The 23,385-nt window shown below is 48.5% G+C and overlaps 1 protein-coding gene across 5 annotated transcripts in view; it reads left to right on the forward strand.

Annotated features, from left to right (window-relative positions):
• The window catches only part of LOC122380657 (mitogen-activated protein kinase kinase kinase kinase 5-like), a 205,431-nt gene that overhangs the window by 110,390 nt on the left and 71,656 nt on the right, over positions 1–23,385 (forward strand). For all 5 annotated transcript variants that reach the window (XM_043364012.1, XM_043364010.1, XM_043364014.1 and 2 more), the window contains one exon: positions 92–296. In XM_043364012.1, the coding sequence (XP_043219947.1) occupies positions 92–296 (205 nt within the window). The remainder of the gene's footprint in view (positions 1–91; positions 297–23,385) is intronic.

The raw sequence follows: 23,385 nt of genomic DNA on the forward strand, positions 1-23,385 counted from the left end.
ATAAGCCCCCTCGCTGTACGCCGCCCCCCGCAGTCGTCGATGTACGCCGCCCATCTCTAGTCGTCCCAGCTGACGGTCCCGTCCCCGGCAGGTGTTTAACGGCTGCCCGCTGCGCATCACGTGCACGGCCACCTGGATCCACCCGCTGACGCGCGACCAGCACGTGCTGGTGGGCGCCGCCGAGGGTGTCTACACGCTCAACCTGAACCAGCTGCACGAAGCCACCATGGAGCAGCTGTTCAACCGGCGCACCACCTGGATGGTGGTCGTCAAGGACGTACTGATGACCCTCTCAGGTGTGTGCCGGGGCGCGGCCGAATCGGGGCCGCCGCCCTACCACGGATGCTGAATGATTTCCTACCTGTGCCGTGCAGGGTTCGTTTATTTTGAGCCAACTGTTTTTTCATATTCACAATGTCGTGCCCGCTGTTATGCCATCGTATGCCAGTATTCTATTTTTGTTTGCACTTCAACATTTGCCGAGCAATGTTTACATACGGCTGAAACTTTGATTCAAGTACACGATGTGTATCGATAAGATCGTTAGGTACTCTGGACAACAAGCCTGTCGATAACCCTACTTACAGAGTACCGGGGCCATTACGCGAACCCGCTAACTTTTGACCCGTCTGTACCAGGAGTAGCTGATATGGCTGGGCGTTTTAGAACTACACGAGCAGGTTATAGTCTCTCTTGAAAGTATCGCGTCATGGGCTGCGGCGGCTCGGCGAACTTTTCTATTCAGTTTGAGGACCCCACCGGTGAGGTCATGGGTGAAACTTTGACATCACCATTGGGGTCCCAAACGTCCAAGGGGGCCTCCATTTAGTGGGGGCCTCCAAGCAATTAGGGGCCTCCAATTGCGGAAGCGGTAATTTACGAACCACGCCAGGGCCTCCTCTAAGAAATTTTCACTGGGGGACCAGAGGCTCAGAAGCCAAACCTAGGGTACCCCCAAATCCAGTTTTCTCATTGGATTTAGGCCACTTATTTTTCGTCACAGCCCAGATGCCATGATTTTTTTTTTAGTATTGATATTAATAAAGAATTGGTAGGTCACCTGACCTTACTCATGGATCCAGGCCAGCAGGATATCATTGTATGTAAATATCCCCCGCGTCGACCGAACTCGACGAAAATTTCTGGCTTTTTCACTTTCGACAATAAAACAAAAAGCTTTATTATAAAAAAATTAAACGGCACAGCATTGCGCAAGGAATCTAACCGACCCCAGAAAGTGTGAGGGTTAACCCTCGCCCGCACCTGGGGGGAGGGTTGCCACCCCCAAATTAGTTTTTCTGCTCTACACTGAACATTTTTTAAGCTAGAAATCTGATTTTTGGATAGCTGCTTTTCTATCTTTTCTCAGCGTCCATTGAAAATTTCAAGTTTCTGTGGCTTTTGGGTTTGGAGATATGATCTTGTTCTTCAGGTCATGTCATGACCTAAATGACGGATACCCAATATCTTTCGTTGGCTATGGGCCTTGTGAGCTTTTGACACTTTGATGTCGTTTTTTTTTTTTGCCAATCTTACCTCCCACCTATCATTGAACATGTTGTTCTGCCGTCTGCGATGTACAGATGTCAGGGTCAGGGTACATCAGTACATATACAGACATACACAGACATACAAACACATATCATTGACCTTGACCTAACTTGACGTGAAATGACCACAGCCAGCAAATTAGTCGGATAGTGTGACAAAGAGCTGTTCTAGCTGGCTTGGCACCAATACGGCAGCGTCATCGGTATATGATGGGTTGGCCCGCTGCTTGTGTAGGTATTTTATTCGACATCACCACAATTTATTCAAACAAAATTTTAAGCTTCGCAGTCAAGAGCAACATATTCTTTGGGAAGAGACGAATCCAATGATACCAAATTTTACCTCATCAGGCAGTCATTGACCTTCCAGGTCAGGTCAAACTAAAGAACGTTGCTGTTTGAGGTCACCGTTGCCCGTTGGAATATCACGTGCGCTGCTCATCATATACCGATGACGCTGCCGTATTGTGGTGCCAAGCCAGCTAGAACCTCTTTGTCACACTATCCGACTAGGTTTTTGCTGGCTGTGGTCATTTCAGGTCAAGTAAGGTCAAGGTCAATGATATGTGTTTGTATGTCTGTGTGTCTGTGTGTATACTGATGTGTGCACCGATTATGAATGTGTCCCTATAGCATGAGATCATGAACTGAGAAGCTTTTTTCCAAATATGCAGTCAAAGAAACTTCCCGAAAGTAAATTCAGCTCGCCTAAAACGCAAAATTTTTAGATGACCTAGGCTGACCTTGACCCTGACCCTAGCGTCTCTACATCATCGAACAACATGTTCCATGATAGGTGGGAGGTAAGACTGGCAAAAAAGGCCGAAATCAAGGTGTCAAAAGCTCATAAGACCCATAGCCAACGCAAGATATTGGGTATTTGTCACTTGGGTTATGACATCAGCATCACCTGAAGAATAAGGTCATATCTCCGAAACCAAAACCACAGAAACTTGGAATTTTCAATGGACGCTAAGAAAGGATAGAGAAGCAGCTATAGCTATACGAAACATCCGGCTTCTAGCAATCAAAAATGTTGAGTGCAGAGCAGAAAAAACCTGGTGGCAACCACTGCCCCCCATGTGCGGGTGAGGATTAAATAATTTGAATATCAGGAAAACAATTTATTCAAACAAGTATTCCAACAGAGTCCCGCTTTTTTATAGGTGACCTCCGATTTGTGTACCTAGCCTCTAAGTTGCCCAGGGGGCCTCTTATTTGTAGGTACATACAGTACAGAGAGCCTCCTACTTCGACTACTTGCACAGAGAGCCTCCTTTTTGTACATACAGCTAAGCTTCTACAGGTCGAGCGCCGGCCTCCTATTTGTACGTACAGAGAGCCTCCTACTGTTACAGAGGGCCTCCTATTCGTCTAGGGGGCCTCCTATAGGATGGCGCCTCCTATTTGTCCAAGTGGGCTCCTATTCGTCTAGGGGGCCTCATATTTGTCCAGGAGGCCTCCTGTTTGTCCAGAAGGTCCCCTATTTATCCAGGGGGCTTCTATTTTCCAGGGGGCCTCCTCTTTATCCAGGGGGCCTCCTACGTGTTCAGGGGCCTCTTATTTGTCCAGGGGCCTCCTATTTATCCAGGGGTCTTCTATTCGACCAGGGGTCTCATAATTGTGCAGGGGCCTCTTATTTGTCCAGGGGTCTCCTACTTGGGCCTCCCTTTTTTGAAGGGCCTCCTTTTTGTTAAGGGAGCCTTCTAATTGTTCAGGGGCCTCCTATTCGTACAGAGGGCCTCTAGCTCCTACTTGTCCATGGGGGCTCCTATTTGTTCAAGAGGCCCTCTATTTGTACAGGGGGCTTCCTATTTGTCCAGGGGGCCTCCTATTTGTCCAAGCGGCTGTTATTTTCCTAGGGGGTCTCCTATTTGCCCAAGAGCCCTCCTATTTGTCCAGCGGGCCTCCTACTTGTTCAGGGGGCCTCCTATTTGTCCAGGGGGCCTCCTATTGGTTAAAGTAGCCTCTTATTTATCCAGAGGGCTCCTATTTTTAGGGGGCGTCCTCTTTATCCAGGGGGCCTCCTTCTTGTTCAGAGGGCCTCCTATTTATCCAGGGGCCTTCTATTCGTCCAGGGGGCCTCCTATTTGTCCAGGGGGCCTCCTAATTGTCCAGGGGGCCTCCTTTTGTGAAAGGGGCCTCCTATTTGTCCAGGGGGCCCTAATTGGCCAGGGGGCCTCCTTTTGTGAAAGGGGCCTCTTGTTTGTCTAGGTCTAGGGCCTCCTATTTGTCCAGGCCCAGGGGGCCTCCTATTCGTACAGAGGTGGCCTCATGTCCAATACTTGTCCATGGGGCCTCCTTCTTGTTTAGGGGGCCTCCTACTTGCTCAGGGGGCCTCCCATTTGTCCAACAGGGCCTCCGATTTGTCCAAGGGGCCTCCTATTTATACAGAGAACCTTCTATATGAACATCGGACCTCCGTTTGTAAAGTAGCTGGTGCGTCTCGGGGGCCTCCACTATTGGGGTCCCAAAATGACAATTGGGGTCCCAAATGTTCGCACTGGGGTCCCACATGGGACCTCGAAAGTATACAAAGTTACACCCATGGGTGAGGTCATGGCCTGTATCATAAAAAGGACGGTGTAACACGATTATACGACAGCGGTAGAAGGAAAACTGCTATATGACGCAGGCACCAGCGGCTGACAATTGGGTCGAAACAGGCGGAGGCTGGCCAGAGGTCAAGGTCGTATCGCTCTCCCTTGACCCCGTCCACCGCCCCAGGCGGATACCTGCGCCGCTTGGGTTCACCAGCCGAGCGCTCATTGACCTGCCTTGGTGGGCGCCAATCACGTGACGCGTAAAATCACAACGTAGCAAAAGTTCCGCCATAGCCCATACTCTGAACGACGTTTATAAATTACAGGTCATGGGAGGGGGGGGGGGTGCAACCTGGCATCAAATAAGGCTTTTAAAAAGAAGACGGCTGAAGGGTAAATATCTTTTTTCATCGTTCACAAACTGGCTCACCAAAAAAAGGGAGAACGTTCAAATAAAGGACTAATTGGATGGAGAGCAGATATTTCTTTGTGATTGGAATCCGCTAGCGGGTGCATGCATGTGCAACCACGGTTGCATTCTGTTAGCGGGTGCAACTGATGTTTTTTACGTATTCGTGCACGGGCCTCTGGATTAGGTATACTAAAAACCGGTGGTAGTCGTATCGATAACGGGTCAAATTTTCAGCTTTGTAATGAAACATCTAAAAAATCCTCCTCTGCGAGTAGGGTGACTTCCGTTGACCACATGCTTACTGCCATCACAAGTTACCGGATGGCGACCGCCCCATTCCCCCCCCCCCCCCATCCTTCCGCAATCACTCCCTCGCCCCGCCGCGCTGGCTGCCACCACGCGTCAGGCTTCGGTCAGTGCTAACAGTGGCCCCCAAACTTTTCCGCTCAACCGCGGCTGGGACAGGTGGCGCCTTCCCTCAGAGTCGCGATACTTTCAAGAGAGACTATACGAACACGTGTCAGCTCCGTCCACCTAGACACAGCAGGGATTCCGGGCTGCTCCGTCCACCTAGACACAGCAGGGATTCCGGGCTTACATTTTCAGCCCAATCCACCTAGACACAGCAGGGATTCCGGGCTTACATTTTCAGCCCAATAGGTCGGGACTGGAGCGGAAGACGCGTGGTGACTGTTCTGAGCGCATTGGCGGCGATTCTCTAGGTCTTTACGAACGTGTTAATGTAGCTGTGAATCTCGATTAGGCTTTTCGAGAAGCTTCTCCTTTATCGCGTGGGCCCTCATTGGCTCGAACCCTACATTGGCGGCCATAGCCCCGGACAGTGCCATTGAGCCGCTGGCAGATAGGCTATCAACCGCGTCCAGAGTTGACCGGTGTGGATAGGGGGAGCGCGCTCTGGGGCCGCTGCCGGACGCCATATGCTTAACCCGCGCCGGGCCGGTGCTCTGAGATTCCGCGCCGGGCGGGGGGGGTGTCTGAACACCCCCCCCCCTCTTCTAACTCGGCTCCTGGGCCACGTAGCGACACGCGGTAAGCGGCAATCGAAAGAACGTCCAAAATAAGGACGAAAACACTTCGGTCATTTTTTGGGTCAGGTCAAAGGTCAGGTCACCAGAGGTCACCAAAGGTCAAATGTCCACTATTTCAACATTTTGGAAACTGCCAACGGCTATCTCGGGAACCGATAGAGCTACAGCGCCGCGGAAAAGCGCATTCGATAGCCCTTTTACAGACCTTTCTGAGTAATGTTCTCAGATTTGACCTCAGGTCAACGGTTTAGCCTCCAGGGGGCAAAAACTCCAAAAATAGCCGTTTTTACGAAAAACGTTTTTTCGGCAATAACTTTTGACTCAAAAGAGTCATGACATTACTTTTGCCACCATCGTGTTCCTCTCGTCGAGACGCGTCGAATGAACTATAATTTGACCTTGAAAGGTCAACTTGAAAATTTGACCTCAGGTCAGGGTCATGACCTGACCGGAAAAGGTCATGTTGCATATCAGTCGATCCGCAACGTCGAGCCGAACACATCTAAGGCGTTTTCAGCGCTCTAGCACGTCTCTATCAGAAGTTATTAGCGAAAAACTGTTAGATTCTGTTCGTGACCTGAGATGACCTCGGGGACATAACGAGGGGTCACAGTTGCCATTTTCCGGTTCAGTGAGTCCATTTTACCTACATCTCGATGTTTGAGAGTGTCTAGAATAACGTTCGTGCAAAACAGACGCTTTTCAATTTTCTCCCATTGACTTATAATGGAGAAGTCGCAAAATTGACCTGACCTTAGGTCACCGATATCAAAATTCCGAGATATACATTTTATAGATAATGTTGCTCTAATCAATCGCTGAAAGTTTCAAGGCAATCGATCATTCGGTATAGCTATGACGAGCATTCTTATTTTTTCTGAGGTGAGGTCACTTGGCGTGACCTGGTGACCTGACCTAAGGTGACCTGGGTCTGAAATTTTCACAACATGTGCGGAAAAGATGCACAAACAGGTGTGCCAAAAACGGCGGCGCTCCGCGCCGCCGTTTTTGAGATATCTGCGAAAAACCGCAGGGGGGGGGTGTTCAAACACCCCCCCCGGCCCGGCGCGGGTTAAGTGTCGCCAGTCTACATGATGTGGGACATGATGTGCTCATGACTAGTGGTGTAAATCGGTTACCAAAATTTCGGTATACCGATACCGAACCAATACCGATTCAGTATTTGGTGTTTTATGCCAAAAGCATTTGGTATTTTGTCGGTATTATGAACATCAACTACTGCCATATTAGATTTGAAAACATTTTTGATTAACCTTCTGAACTCAAATTTGATTTGCCAAATGAAGATGGATTGGATGGAATTGGATGAAGAAAAAGGACAAAAAAAATCACGACACATTTACCCCAAATGCATGATGTCATAACAAATGGGCAAACACTTTAACACGCGCAGTGGAAGGGTTGCGAGTACTACGCCCAGTGGAAGGGGGGGGGGGGCGGATGTCGCCCCCCCCCCCTAAGATCTCAGCTCCCACTGGAGCTAAAAAGACGAAATTTGGAGGGTAGGTGGGGGCCATGGAGAACTCTGTTGTGTGTGAATTTCATGACCCTAGGTCAATATCTTCAAGGTCAAATGAGGTCAAATGTGGTCAAATCTGCCATATGAGCGACTTTTTTTTTGTTTACACGCCGATAACTCAAAAAGTTACCGGCCGATTTTCTTTTTTCTTTCACTATACGAAAGCACAAACATTTTTAGTATGTATGGTGAATTTCTAGATAATCCAACAATAAATATGGCAGTTAGAAGCCTGCTAAGGGTAAGATGTCGCCGCCTGAAGCGGGATCGGCCGAGGCGGGAAACGCGGCAATCACAATTTTGTGTTTACACACTCATAACCCAAGTTGTTACCGGCTGATTTTCAAAATTCTTTGACCATATGATTGCCTGTACATTTCTCAGTCTTCTCACTGAATTTGACGCGAATCTAATAGAATCAGCGGTAAGGAGCTCGATGTAAAGACGGAACCGTCCCGCCCCGGCACAGTCTACAATTCAGGCGGCGCGTAACGGCTAGCGCCGGCCGCCGCGCCGCCGCGGCGGCAGGATGTTTGACTTTACACCGCTATTACTAGAAAAGTTGTGAACCGATTTTCTTATTTCTTGCACGAGAAGATCCGCAGTTCAATTTTGGACTGGTAGCCGAAATTTCACATTAACCCGCGCACCGACGGGGGTCTGCGCCAACTTCGCACCGACGGGGGGGGGGGCGGATGACCGCCGCCCCCCCCCCTGAGATCTCGAGAACGAAGCAAGATAGCGACAAGCGGTAAACGGCATCGGATACGCACGGTCAAGATCTACAATTTTTACTAAGGTCATTTTCAGGTCAGGTCAAAGATGACGTCACAGGGGTCGAAAAAGTCAAAATGGCGGCGCTAGATATTGAGAGTTTTTCTCGAATAACTTTCGAACTAGTCAAGATAGGAACAAACTAAGGGCATCATCGTGATCCTCTCGTCAATCCGCATCGAATGATATATATGTTGACCTCGAAAGGTCAAGGTCAAAGGTTGACCTCAGGTCACGTGACCTCGAGGTCATCATGTATATCATTCGATGCGTCTTGACGAGCTGAACACAATGAGACCATCCACGCGTCTGTATCTTGTTCCTGTACGGAGTTATTGGCCAAAAACCTTTGGTGACCTTTGATGACGTCACATGACCTCACAGCTGCCCAACAGCAAAACAGACCTCAAGGTAGTGAAGGTTGATCGTATATAAGTCATGTATGGTATATGGGGCCATTCCGACCCGTTTTAGTGGTAAAAATAGGGAGTTGATTTTTCCCCCATTGACTTATAATGGGGAGGTCGCGAAATTGACCTGACCTTAGGTCACCGATATCAAAATTCCGAGATATACAAATTGTAGCTACTAATGACCTAATAACATCCTGCGACTTTCAAAGGTCTCCGACATCTACTGTAGCTCTGGCACGGTGACAAAGTTGCAAAAAAGTGACTTGAGGTTGGGTCATTCAAAGTGACCTGGTGACCTGACCTTAAAAGGTAGGAGGTTCAAACTTGCACACCATGTGTAAAATTGATGAGGGTATAGTCATACCAAATTTCGCGGCGCTACGCGCCGCGGTTTTTCCGCTATTCGCGAAAAACCTCGGGGGGGGGCGGATATCCGCCCCCCCCCCGTCGGTGCGCGGGTTAATATTATGTTTGCAGCGCGAGTTATTGGCGAAAAACAGGAGGGGTGGCCGAAATCCGCTCCCCCCTTCCACTGCGCGTGTTAACTGTAATATCAAATACATCAGTCTACCAATGTTAAATGGCAACTTATCAGTGCTAGCAAATTCAAATACTATGATGATAATTATCTTACAAAAAGCTAATGTGCAAGACATAAACATGTATGAATGTTTAACTCGCTATATACTGGAAAACATACTTTAACTACCTTTCTCAAAATTTCCAAAGCATTTATTAGTAACAAATTTGACTTTGTTTTGAGGAGTCTGTGATTGATCTTGACCTTGTCTTGCTCTCCATTTCACTGCAATGCAGTTACATTATCAAAAACCCTGTTTTATACAGCACTAGCTTCACCATTATCATCTAATATTGAAGGCAGCATTTATCACTTCATCGTCACCCCACAAATCCTCAACTTCGCTCAACTCCAAAAAGCCTCCAAAATAACACGCCCTACTGGGGGGGGGGGCTCTCCATAGCCCATAGCCCCCCCTTCTAACTCCGAAACAACTAAGCCGATCGTCAAAATTCAAACGGCACCTGATACTTGATAGCCCCGGAAAAACTGTCGAGCGAAACTTAATTTCATTGACCTCGAGGTCACCGATGACGTCACAGGTCAGGTCAAAGTAAAAATTATTAGCATTTTTGGCTTGTTCACATTTTGGGCTCTGGCCGCCGTCTTACAAGTCAGATCAGGTTCATTTTTGGTTTACACACTCGTTAACAGATGCTCTAGATACCTTGAGGGTACCAAACTTGTACTTTTTTCAGGTCAGGGTCAGATTTTCAGGTCATGGTCAGGTCATCGCAGGTCACGGAAATATTATATCATGCGTCGGTCACGTGACACATGTTTTATGGTCCATTTAGGCCATAATTTTATGTCGTCTGTGTCATTCGAGGTCATTTTGAGTCGAATTTAACTTAGGTCAGGTCACTTTCAGGTCAAAAAGGTCAATTTTGAAGTTAAGATTTTAAACAAAAAAGGTGTCTATTGGATGCAGTTTGAGCTCAAGAACACGTGGTGCTATTTATATTGGTGTACGATGTCAAATACGTACCTACTGAAAAATTGATTTGAAAAATTAATAATTGTGATTTTTTGCAATAATGCGTATAACTTGGCCATTTTTAAGATATTTAGCTAAAACTTGCTAGAATTAGTCATAATCATGCGTTCTGTCACATATATCCCTTTTTTCGAAAACTCGAAAACTTATTGAAAAAAAATATAAAAATATAAATTTTGAATATTATTATATAAATTTTTCGAAATTTTCAAAATTTTGAAAATCCGAGATAGCAGTTTGATAGCGCAGTACATTCTGAGTCCTTTCATGCAAAGAAATTGGATCTACAGGGTGTCCCAGAATTACCCGAACATTTATTTTCTGGCTAAAAGTACGATTGCGCTCGATTCTAATGATATACAAGCATCATACTTTTATAAGATATCCCTTAGCAATCGAGCTTGGGGACTGTGTGCTTTTGGTGACAGGTAAACGACTCGAGTCAATTATTATCCAGAGTCGAGCAAGAGTAGTCCTTTTCCGTTTTCAGCTTCAGCCACTAATAGGCAACCATGGGGAATCAACTCCCGTTCTCAACTTTGTAAATGGACTTTCGGCATGGCTTTTGCTGAAGAGCTTCAGCAGCTCAACTGCAAGCAGTTAGGATTAAGCAAGGCGCAATTATATCAGCTAACGAAGAGAGAGAGAGAGAGAGAGAGAGAGAGAGAGAGAGAGAGAGAGAGAGAGAGAGAAAGAGAGAGAGAGAGAGAGAGAAAACCTGAGAAAGGTTTTCTCTCTCTATCTCTCTCTATCTATCTCTCTATTTCTCTCTCTATCTCTCAATCAGGAGAAAACCTGATTGACAAGCTTTGGCTCGGCCAAAAGGGGCCATGCACCAGTTGTCAAAAGGGTGGTTGCTTGTCATGGACAACAAACGTCACCGATCTAGCCGGTCTGCTTTGCACCACTATCTTCGACGAAATTTTGGAATTTGGGGTCCTTCGCCTGAAAAATATGCGAAAACTACGGGAAAACAGCGCAAATCACTGCAATTCATCCCAAAAACATAACATATACATTATTCAACAAAAAAGTACATTGAAGTACCTACATTGAAGCACACTTTGTGGTCTTGTGGTGACCCACATCCCTGAGCGGAGGTGCACACAATACTTGAGTTTGTGCTGTATGTGTAATTGTAATTTTGGTTCAGCGAAAATGTAAAAAAAGATTAGATATTCAGAATCACTTCAAAATACAAAAAGTCTTGTTTCTAACTGCAAATAAAACTTAAAACTAAAAGTATTATTTTAACTCATACCATTAACCCATAAACTGGTGACCCCGACGTGATTTTTACATTGCTACATTGCCTAATACTATTCCTAGTTCATAGTGAATAGGTATTCCCACAACAGCAACAATGGAAGGAGAACCGGAACAGGTTGCAGGTTCCGTGATGCTTTCTAACGTAAAGCCGCCGGCGTTCATGGACACAGCCGTTGAAGGTTGGTTCGCCATAATGAATGCACAATTTCACCTGGCTCGCATCACAAGCACTCAGTCCAAGTTCTACCATGTTCTGGCGGCCCTTCCTCCTGATACGGTCAGCCGCCTCGACCCAGACGTACTCTCCAAAACGTCATTCGATGACCTGAAACAAGCCGTGATCGGTCTGTATGCTCAATCGAAGCCGGAGCTATTCGAGCGTCTTATAAGCAAGACACAGATGACCGGACGTCCATCAGCATTCCTGCATGAGCTCCGAGACACGGCGTGCAAAGTCGGGGTTGGTGAAGACCTCGTGCGCCACAAGATGATAAAGAGCTTGCCGCCCTCCGTTGGTGCCGTGCTGGCAGCCCAGCGTGACCTGACTCTGACACAGCTAGGTCAACTAGCTGATGAGCTGGTGCCGCTGATGCAGTCTTCGTGCATGGTGGTTCAACCTCACAGTAGCCGGCAGTCACGAGCACGGTCACCGTCACCATCTGAGCGCTATGAGTCGGACCGCGGCGCATACTATTCAGACGGACACACGCGCCCATCGAGACAGCACAGTACCGGACAGCGATACAGCTCGCGACAGCGCAAGTCCCTATCCGGATCGGGACCATCGAGAGGGTGTGTCAGCAGGACTTCAGCCGTTCCGTGAAGGACAGCACCCCAAGGTCTGCCGAGCGCACATTTACTTTGGCGTGGAAGCGCGCACATGCAAGCCGTGGTGTCAGTGGCCTGATAAAGCACACACCAAGATGCAACCCCGTTCTCGCTCCTCCTCACCGAGGCCGTCCCAGTCGGGAAACTAGAGGGGCAGATCCCAGTTCATGCTGCTCATGGACTGCCACTCATGCAAGTAGCAGCAACACTTGGCCAAAAATCAGTTGATTTTGTCATTGACACCGGAGCAGGTGTTTCCCTCCTGCCCAAAACCGTCCCGGTTGGCTCTATCCTGCAGCCTTCAGCAGTGCGAATATCAACCGCAAACGGTGAGTCTCGTCATGTTGTGGGAGAAGTCACATGTGATGTCACAATCCCTCAACTGCGCCGCACCTTCACATGGACCTTCGTGGTGGCTGACGTCACTACACCACTGCTGGGTCAGGACTTCTTGAGTCAGCACTCACTCCTGATCGACTGCGGTACCCGGACTTTGATTGACAGATCTACTGATTTGTCATCACAGTGCCGAGTCAGTAACCAATCGAAGGCCAAACCTGGTGGTGAACGACCTGTCTACAGTTTCAGCTCCGATCAAGAACATCCTGGAAAGACACCGCTCAGTGCTAGAGCCATGCCAGCCAGGTGACCTGGAGGGGGCAATGAAACAGCTGCCAGGATGTCACACCATTGACACAGGCAGTGCACCACCGACATTTGCGTCACCGAGACAACTGCCACCAAACAAGCTCAAAGCCGCCAAACAGTGTTTTGACACACTGCTGAAAACTGGGGTTGTGCGGCCTTCAAAGTCTCCATGGGCCTCTCCTCTGCACATGGTGGAGAAGAAGACACCCGGTGAATGGCGCGTCACAGGGGACTACCGAGCTCTGAACTCGATCACGAAGAGGGATCGCTACCCTCTACCTCACATTCAAAGCTTGTCGACACAGCTCGCCGGAAAAACGCGCTTCAGCAAGATCGATCTGCTCCGAGCATATCACCAAATACCAGTGAGCCCAGCGGACAGCGAGAAGACTGCAGTGACCACGCCCTTCGGCCTGTATGAATACATATTCATGCCAATGGGCCTCTGCAACTCTCCAGCCACATTCCAGAGGATCATGGACACCATCTTCCGCGACGTGGACTGCGTGTTCATCTATCTCGATGACATTCTTGTGTCATCTGCGACCCAAGAACAGCACCATGCGGACCTGGAGAGAGTGTTGCGCATCTTGCACGAGCACAACCTTCGCATCTCACTAGACAAGTGCGAGTTTGACCAGCCAGAAGTCACCTACCTGGGACAGCTGGTGACATCAACTGGAATTCGTCCTCCAAAGAGCAAGGTGGAGAGCATCTCAGAAATGTGCGCGCCGAAGAAGTCGGATGATCTACGCAGATTCCTGGGCATGGTCGGCTTCCACAGGCGAATGATTCCGCATTTTGCGGAGATCGTCTTCCCACTGACCGAGCTCATGCGCTTGTACCCCAAGTCGAAGGAACTACCGTGGGGCGACAGCGAAGCCAAGGCCTTCAACGGCATCAAGACAGCACTGGAGGCCGCCTGCACTCTCCACCACACTCAGCCAAACAGCGACACCTTCCAGCTTGTCACAGACTGCTCCCAAGTCGCTGCTGGTGCAGCCCTTCATCAGATGGTCGACGGCAGTGCAGTACCGGTGAGCTTTTTCTCAAAGAAGCTGTCTGCACCGCAGCGCAAGTACTCAGCCTACGACCGAGAGCTGCTGGCTGCCTATCTCGCCACGTTGCACTTCCGAGATCTGCTCGAAGGGCGGAACGTCACGCTCTTTACAGACCACAAGCCCCTGGTCACAGCCTTCCACAGTCCTCATGTGGCGAAGTCAGATCGACAGCAAAGACACTGGTGCGTCATCACCGAGTACATCGCAGACGTCAAATACATCAGGGGCGCTGACAACATCGTCGCAGACTGCCTTTCACGCCCTGTGAACGCCGTTCAGGTTGACGCCTGTGACCTCCCAGCCATCGCCGAGGAACAGAAGAAGGACGAAGAAATCGCAACATACCAGGATCGCCTCATAACTGTGCCGCTGCAGAATGACTCCTCAGTGCTTTGTGACGTGTCTACGCCACAGCCGAGGCCGTTCGTTCCGCTGTCATGTCGACGAAGTGTGTTCGAGAGGTATCACAATCTTTCACATCCTGGTCTGAAAGGATCACTTCGGCTCATCAAGGCAAGATACTTCTGGCCAGACATGGATCGACAGATCAAGACGTGGGTGAAGGAATGTTTGGCTTGTCAAGAAGCCAAGGTCCATCGCCACACGAAGACCGCAACTGGAGAGTTTCACCTGCCATCATCACGTTTTGAAACGGTGCACATAGACATAGTTGGACCGCTACCACCTTCATCTCAGCATGGGCAACCGTTCCCGGCGACACATCGGTATCTACTCACCTGCATCGACCGCGCTACCCGATGGGTAGAGGTCGCGCCCATTACCGACATCACTGCCACATCAGTAGCGAACGCGCTCCTCGAGACTTGAATTGCACGGTTCGGCGTCCCTCTCTACGTGGTAACTGACCGTGGAGGCTCCACGGGTGGAGAATGTTTGAAAAAGTTACCCCGGCCGGCGACCGAAAGTCAGAAAGACGATGATGCTGAAATATTTGTCAACGGTTATCAACAAACCCCTATTCTGTGGCATAGAATAATGGATGTCTGCCGTTTGTACATTTTTAGGGAAAACTGTTGCACGCAGGCGCGGAAGATTTCGTAATTGTAACAACAATATTGCAACACGCCTAAAATTTCGGACGCATGTCACCTAGTGCTAGGTCAGGTCATCAGGTCAAATTTGCTGGATGACCGTGCTAAAAATGCCATCATGCCCTTTGCAAAGCTTATTCCGTGGAAGTTGCAACCTTCCCACACAAAACAAAATGTCAAATTTGACCGTTTTGACCCTCTTATTGATTTGAGCTCGCACCTGAAATATTATTCGCGACCGAGCCTTAAACGAGTAATCGAATGTTTTGTTTGCAGTATTTAAGCTCCGTTATGTTCATGAATTGCGAGAAAAGTTGTCGTAGAACGCTAAAATCAGAGAAATTTGGCTTTTGATGATCTATGGTGATTTTTTTTATTGAGCTTGCCAAAAACATGACCAGATTTCTCTGATCACGTTTGTCGCTCTTTCAAACGTCGTTCCGCTTCTCGCCTCGTAGCCCAGTGGCCAGTAGCCGAGTTAGAAGGAGCGTGAAAAGCCCACCTATCGACTCAACGTGTTACGATAAGGCCACCACCCTGGCGCGGGCTAAGTTGGGGGAGCCTTGAGACACAGCAGCTCGTCCTTCTATCTCACTGATATTACCCTCGTCCTGTCTTGTGATGTTATTACAGTGCCATCTTACGATAACGGCCCTTAAATATGATTTACTTCTGTTTGATGAAACATGTCGGGCTCCGCGATGAAAAGACTTAAAAACATGGAAGCTCCAAAATGAAAATAAAGTAAATTTTCAAGAACTTTTCAAGGTAGATAAGAATAATGAGAGACGCTTTATAGATGGCAGTTTTTTTCATATGGAGACAGCTTTTAGGATTTACAAAAGTGGAAAAAGTTACCCCGGCCGCGCCGGGGTCGGCTGAAAGTTACCCCGGCCACGGCCGGGGTGGCCGGGGCAGGTTCTCCACCCATGCGTGGAGCCCAGTTTGAAGCCGAGCTCTTCCAACTTCTGGCTGAAATGATAGGATTTCAATTTTCATCGCCTCCGGACATGCGCCTACAGACCGCAAAGTAATGGAATGATTGAGAGATTTCATCGCACACTAAAGACAGCACTGAAGGCGCGGAAGGAAGACTGGCTGAAGTCACTCCCAATAATTCTCTTGGGTCTGCGTGCAATGCCAAACGAGTCTGGTGCCTCACCGTTCACAGCAGTGACAGGTGGCATGCTGCTCTGTCCAAAACTGTGCTTAGGAGAACAGTCTTCAACACGTTCTTCATTCAAGATGATCCAGGAGCTGGCCCAGCACATGACGGAACTGGATTTCACCACGGCCTCCCTCGGAACCGATCACGGTGCTGTCCAGGAGCACATTCCCAAGGACTTAATGACATGCACGCATGTGTGGGTCCGAGTGGACAGGATCCAACGTCCACTCCAAGCTCCATACCAGGGACCGCTACGTGTAGCTCACAGAGGAGCAAAGACTTTTCGCATAGAACTACCGTCTGGGGCGATAGACACTGTATCAGTGGACCGACTGAAGCCCGCCTACTTCCCGCGACATGACGACACCCGGCGGCTGGTGGACAGGGAACAGGAGCAGCCACAGCCGAGCAGTGCCGCTGAGCCCGGTCCAGCAGAATCGGTCCCTCCAGAGGTCGTGCCGGAAGCAGAGTCACCACGTACCAGAAGTGGAAGAAGGGTTCGTTTCAGAGTGGATCCAGCGACTATATTTAGCTGAGGTGGAACCCAGAAAAACGATGCTGTAGTTGTGATTTTTTCAGATTGTGTTATCTGTGACGTGTTACGTTGATTGGCACAATGTCAGCACACTACGTAACTCCGTTCTAGGTGGGGAAGTACCTGTGGTGACCCACATCCCTGAGCGGAGGTGCACACAATGCTTGAGTTTGTGCTGTATGTGTAATTGTAATTTTGGTTCAGCGAAAATGTAAAAAAAGATGAGATATTCAAAATCACTTCAAAATACAAAAAGTCTTGTTTCTAACTGCAAATAAAACTTAAAACTAAAAGTATTATTTTAACTCATACCATTAACCCATAGTCTAACGAAGGTATTCTGTCATTTGAACCGCCCGAAAAAGGCGTGTGTGAACGTCAGATGGCTACAACGCCCCAACAGCAGACACTGCCATGCACCCGTCGAAAATCAAATTGTGAGACATGTTGAGCCACCGTGCATTCATTCGGCTTGATATGATGGCCCAAAGACAACCGTTAGCACAGAGTACTACTGCGGTAATACTCTACCAGTGCAAAAACTGGATGCCGTGAACCAAATGGCCATGAAAGGGTTTGTTTTGGAAACCAAATCTGTTGGAAGCCAAAGGTCGCGCATGTTCAGTCATGGAACTTCTCCACTTACGATGTAAAAAAACGCGGCAAAAGTGGTGTAGGCAGAAATTTTTATTTTGGGGGATAATGCCTTATGGCCTTGGAGCACTTTGATGTTAAGTTTATCTTATATGATCGTATCCTCCGGCAAGAGGTCAAAGAAAACAGAACTACACCCAGTTTCGGGAGACCCGTAAAACAACTGAGACCAGCAATGGCTGGCCAGGCACGTACCCAGGATTTCGCCCAGGAGGGGGCCACCTGCTTTCGGAGGGGCCCCCACAGTGTAAAGGGCCCCCAGGTTCCCCGGGGGCCCCCGGGAGTCATGAAGAACCTTTCGATGGTGGGGGGGGGGGGGCATAGTGGGTCCGGTCTCTCCTGCAGACGTAGGTGAGAAACGCCACGTGTGTGGGAAAACGCAATTCAGTTCTTTACAACCTAATGTAGCATTTGGTTGTGATTTCTCGCGTTCAACTTCATCAAAGTCAATTAAAACGGTCTCTGTAACGGTCTAAGCCTTGAGAAAATGTGGAAAATTGGAAAGTAAAAATATTTTTGCTTGAGGAGTGTGCATGAAACGCACGGCATTTTATGAGCGAGCGCCTCAATTACTGAACATCCTCCAATGCCGGATATGTAGGTAGGTATACATATAATATAATAGTGGGGAATAAATGTCTCGTTATCGGAATTCCACTATCTGGCAACTAGCCCTATGTAAACGCGGCTATTATATGTTTCACTAGGAATCGAGCGCAATTGTACTTTTAGCCAGAAAATAAATGTTTGTGTTAGAGCACTTCATGGGCCGGTTAAATCCGTTATCCACGGATAAATCCGCGGACCGGATAGGATTGGATTCTAAATTTGTTAAAAAAGAACGGATATGGGCGGGCCGGATTTAGGAATAGAAGGTTGAACCCGGATCAAAACGGATCAAAATTTTAACATTCAAGTCAACATTGAAGTTAAAAATTAACCTAATGTGTTAAGCGGCAGCAGAGGTTTGATTAAAGTAATAGGCATCATTTTATGACACTCACTTGTCACAAGACTTGTCTTCAAGTGGATAATGTATGCAATGTATGCATGGTTTTTGGAACCATGATGGTCTATGAGATGTATGGCTGTCTGGTCCCTTAGATTGAATTTGTTAGTCCAGTTTTGGATGAAACCAGTTATTGGTGAAACGGATTATTACGGATATTTTTTTGAAGTTTGGCTGCAATACGGGCCATGGGTGGGCCGGATTCTGATATTCAAAGAAAGGCGGATAATGGGCGGATCTGGATATGACTTGCCGGATATGGGCCGGGCCGGATCCTAAAAAGCCTATCCGTGAAGTGCTCTAGTTTGTGTGATTCTGGGACATGTCTGTATTAATTGGAGGAATAGGACTTAGGAGGAAATGCGATTGCAAATCGACCCACATCCCTGTGTTAGCCAATGACGCCTTTGGGGCCAAGGTTGGGGGCCGGGGGGTATTCAGTTTAGCCTTTTTCATTTCATTTCATTTATTCTTTTATCACCAACGGGCGTTACCCCAATGACAGATGAAGTCAACAAATAAAACATTGATACACACTAAACAAGCACAGTAAAAACGAGCACAGTAAAACAAAGCAGACTAGAAACATTTGTTTCCAGTAACAGCCGAACAGTTACACCTACCTATCTGTGTCCCTCACTCACATACCGTTTCACTCTTGACCTGAACTCTGCCATGCTACTCTCCCAGACGTCCACATCCCTGTTCGCCTCCAAGAATGCGTTGCACACATTCGGTATGCGGTTGAATGAACATGAGCGAACAGTGTTTACCCTTGCAAACGAGACAGCGAACAGTGACTGTGTACGCAGTGTCCGGGGCGGCACGTGTATGGGAAACTTTTCCAGAAGAAATGACGAACATATTTTGCTTCGATGAATGTTTCGGAGAAACATAATGTCGTGCTGCTCGTGTCGGGCAGCTAGGGTGTTCACCTTAAAGTGTTCAGTGAGGTCACGGTAAACAAACGACACCCCGCGTACATGGGAGCGGGCACAGAGCCAAACCAGAAACTTCTCCTGCACACGTTCAATCCGCTGCATGTGTGTCCGCGCCGCTCCACTCCACACTACACTGCAGTACTCCAGTATTGAGCGGACGTTGGCGTAGTACGTTGATAAAAAGGCTCTGTGTTTCGACATGTCAAGCGAGCGTCCTCGTTTTCCCGTCGCAAATGTCCGCATAAGTAGACCTAACGCTCTGTTAGCTTTGCGTACGGTGTGCTCAACATGATCTCCAAACGTAAGCCTTTGGTCCAGAAGAACGCCCAGATCTCGCATAACTTTAACACGCTCCAACGATACGCCTCCTATCGTGTAAACTCCCAACACTGGTTTACGCCTTAGGGTCAGGGTCAGGACTTTGCATTTGCTTGGATTCAGCTCCAGCTTCCACTTATCTGACCACTCGCACAGGCTGTCCAGCTGTGCTTGGATGAAATTGACATCTGTCTCATTATCGACTCTCCTGTACACCTTCACATCATCAGCGAACATCAGCGTTTCTGTTTCGATAACACCAGGCAGATCGTTCACAAAGCATTTGCAAACAAAACTTTTTGCTTGCAAAACAAAGCTTTTTGTTTTTCTGTGATATCTCCGGCACCGTGAAAGATATTGGCTCCTTCAGATGAGTGCCTACTCCAGTCACTACTTATATCCAGTAGCCAGTAGCCACTCAGATGATTTGGGATCAATCAGGTGATAAGCGTACTTTCAGACCACCAGGGGCCCCCAGTTGACCAGGGGTTCCCAGGCGACCAGGTCCTCCATATGACTAGGGGCCCCACTGCCCCAGGCCACCAGGGCCCTCCAGGCGACCAAGGGCCAATGCGATCAGGTCCCCAAAGCGATCAGGGGCCCCCAGGCGACCAGGGGGCCCCCATGCGACCAGGGGGCCCCATGCGACCAGGCCCCCGGCTACCAGGGACCCCCAGGCGACCAGGGGCCCTCTAGGTGACCAGCGGCCCTCAGACGATCAGGGACCCCCAGGCGACCAGGGGATCCCAGGCTACCAGGGGCCCAAGGCGACCAGGGTCCCCCAGGCGACTAGGGGCGACCGGGGGCCCCAGGCAACCAGGGCCCCCATGCGACCAGGCCCCCCGGCTGCCAGGGGCCCCCTGGGCGACTAGGTACCCCCAGGCGATCAGGGGCCTCAATATCATGCAACCAGAGGCCCCCCATGCCACTAGGGCCCCCTAGGCGACTAGGGGCCACAGACTATCAGGGGCCCATACGACCAGGCCCCGGGCTATCAGGGCCCCCTAGACAACTAGGGGCCCCCAGTCGATCAGGGGCCTCATGCGACCAGAGGCCCCCCATGCGACCAGGGCCCCCTAGGCGACTAGGGGCCACAGGCTATCAGGGGCCCCATGAGACCAGGCCCCCGGCTACCAGAGGCCCCCTAGGCGACCAGGGGCCCAGGAAACTGGGGGCCCTTGGATGACTGCAGGGGCCCCTCGGGTACCCAGGGCACATAAATGAAACTTTAATATCATTTTTCTTCCGAGTAAAAGACGTTTTATCCAGTGTTTGAAAAAATATCCTGGGGCCTGAGGGCCCCCTGAGCGCCTTCGGCGCTCAGGGGGGGGGGCCTTGGCCCCCGTGGCCCCCCCTTGGGTACGTCACTGTGGCTGGCATTTTTTCGTCATTGTCGGCTGATCTTGTAACAAGCGTATATATTGCATGTGCTATTTCACAGCCACCCTAGTTGACTATAAAGGACGATAAAAAGAAAAAAGCGCAATCATGTTTGCCTTATTTTATACGCTAATTAACAATGTTCGGGTAATTCTGGGACACCCTGTAGCTTAAAAACTGAGCTCTTGGGAGCGATTGCCGTGGTTCAATGTTTTGCGTCGAAATCGGCCAAACATGACGTCACTCTGACGCCATTTTCGGCCGACCTATGGTAGCTACGAAGTTCAAATTTTGACACAAGGTGTCAAATTGATGCAGCCGAAGGTACTGAAAGTTTGGCGTCGATACGTCAAGTGGTTTGGAAGTTATTGCAGAAAAACGGGAGGGAGGCTATGAATAGCCCCCCCCCCCAGTGGGGCGTGAGTTAATGACTAAGCGATTCTGTGGATAATTTATTTTGAATTATATGTGGAAAACAATGGGAACGTTTTAGTTATATTGCTTTAAGTTGGCTACACATGTGTTTCGATATAAATCTTTTTCAAGCCATAAAGACAAAATAAAATGAAATAATTCGCCTAAACATCAAAGTTGTCAAAATAGTTTGCGGCACAGATTAAAATTCAAATAGCAATGCTTCACACCCGTCGCTTCTCACTTTGCACTTCTAGTTTTTAGATCGTGCAAAATAAGTTCAGCCGTAAATCTGCTCAGTTTCACTTTTCCTGCATTACCATTTAGATTGTCAAAGATGTGAATATAAGCTGCTTCTACAGCCTGCCTATGCTTCAACTTAAAGCAATATAACTAAAACGTTCCCATTGTTTTCCACTTATAATTCAATTTGTCTATCTATATCATAATTTATTTTCTTCAATTAGTGTTCTTTTTCCTGCTCTCCTCAACACATAGAGATCGCTAGCAATGTAATCAAAAGCATTCCTAAAATATGATTGGGTTTGGCTTGATTCACACACAGCAGTTTCAAAACTGAACACATCTAAAAACATTTTAATGTCGCAGATGCGCCAAGTACTGATGTAGCTCAATAACTAATTGAAAATAATTGAGCAACTTTTCTTCTGGTTCTTCATTTTTCAGCAATAGCGGCCTGCAATCTTTCTTGAATTAATTTTTAGATGCCAAAATATAAACATGAAATTTTTGACTTAAGTGTACTAAAGCACAAAAGAAAAAAAAAACTTTATTTTATGCAGTTCCGTGCCTAAATGCAAATGGCCGCCGCCATCAAGGCTGCCATTGTGGAAGAGATGACACGTGACATGTGTCAATGATTCCGTAAAATTATGGACATTTTACTGAGCTTTCATCGCGATATCATTACTGTGATGTCTGCTATCCATCAGTGTGCCTCGTAAGTAATTATTTATCAAGATTTGTTGTGGTAAACATTTGTTTATGAAGAAAAATTGGCTGCGTCAGTATCGTCACCACGTTGAACTGAAGGTATTATGGATTTTGTTTACACTAATGGTATCGCCCATCATTTTCATTCAATTGGTCACCATTTTTGGATCATGATAACACACTTAGCCCTGTCTTGACCAGACTCGAATTGTATGACTTGAATTGAAAAAAGGTTTTATGGGTCAGGGCTCAGGCATGGATGAGATTCAGGGCTCAAGTTATTGTTCTAACACCTCATGCAGATGACTTGAATCCACAATCCACATTCCAGTTAAATAACTGACCTGAATATTTGTTAACAGTTACACAATACAGTTAAATGTGTTTTTTTTTTTGCAATGCAAATAATTTAGATTCCCTGATTTGTTTTTGTTGCCTCATTTTAAAAGTATCACCTTTCAATGCTTATCATATGTTTTGAGAAAGTTTGAAGCGTTTGTTTGATGATGCCCTGAATTCGATACCTAGTCGGTATTTCCCCCTATTTCTGAAAATCGGTTCGGTTTCGGTATACTCTCAGTGGTTTTGGTCGGTATCGGTTTGGTATCGGTTTCCAAAATTTCTGATATTGACATCACTACTCATGACACAGTATGATGTCGGTCTTCATAATGTGCACATTATGTTGGACATGATGTGCTTGTGGCACAGTATGACGTCAGTCTCCATAATGTGCACATGCTGTGGGACAGGGGGGGATCGGCTTGATCGAGGCGATGATGTCTACCAGTCTCCAGATTTCCTCGCCGACTCCTCTCCACCCCGTCACGGTGCTGAGGCGGGTAGGGGCCTGGCTCTCCGCCACCTTCCGCAGCGGGTCACCAGCGGGGAGGGCGCGCGCCTTGGCCAGCAGGCGCGCCGCCAGGGCCGCGCGTCGCTCGGCCACCGGGGCGAGTCCCGCTTTCGCCATCACGGCGTGGGCCGGGGTGGGCAGGTGTCAGCCGGTCACAACGCTTGCGGCCGCGCGCATCTCCATCTCAAGAAGCAGGAGGTGTGACGGCGACGTAGCCAGGAGCCACGCAGCAGTGACGTACTCCAGAGCTCCGCGGATATACCCGGATGCGACGGTGCGTGACTGGCGCCCCTCCAACCCCACTCGCGTCCGGTCAGCAGTCGCAGTTGGTTGGTCTGAGGTCGCACGCGCTCTCGGAGGCTGCGGCAGTGGGGTTCGAAGTGTAGCAGCCGGTCCATTGTGACTCCGAGCAGCTTCAGGTGGTCGCCTTCGACGACCGTCTC

Source organism: Amphibalanus amphitrite, unplaced genomic scaffold (genome assembly GCF_019059575.1).
Source record: "Amphibalanus amphitrite isolate SeventyFive unplaced genomic scaffold, NRLGWU_Aamphi_draft 000103F_arrow, whole genome shotgun sequence".
Lineage (NCBI taxonomy): Eukaryota > Metazoa > Arthropoda > Thecostraca > Balanomorpha > Balanidae > Amphibalanus > Amphibalanus amphitrite.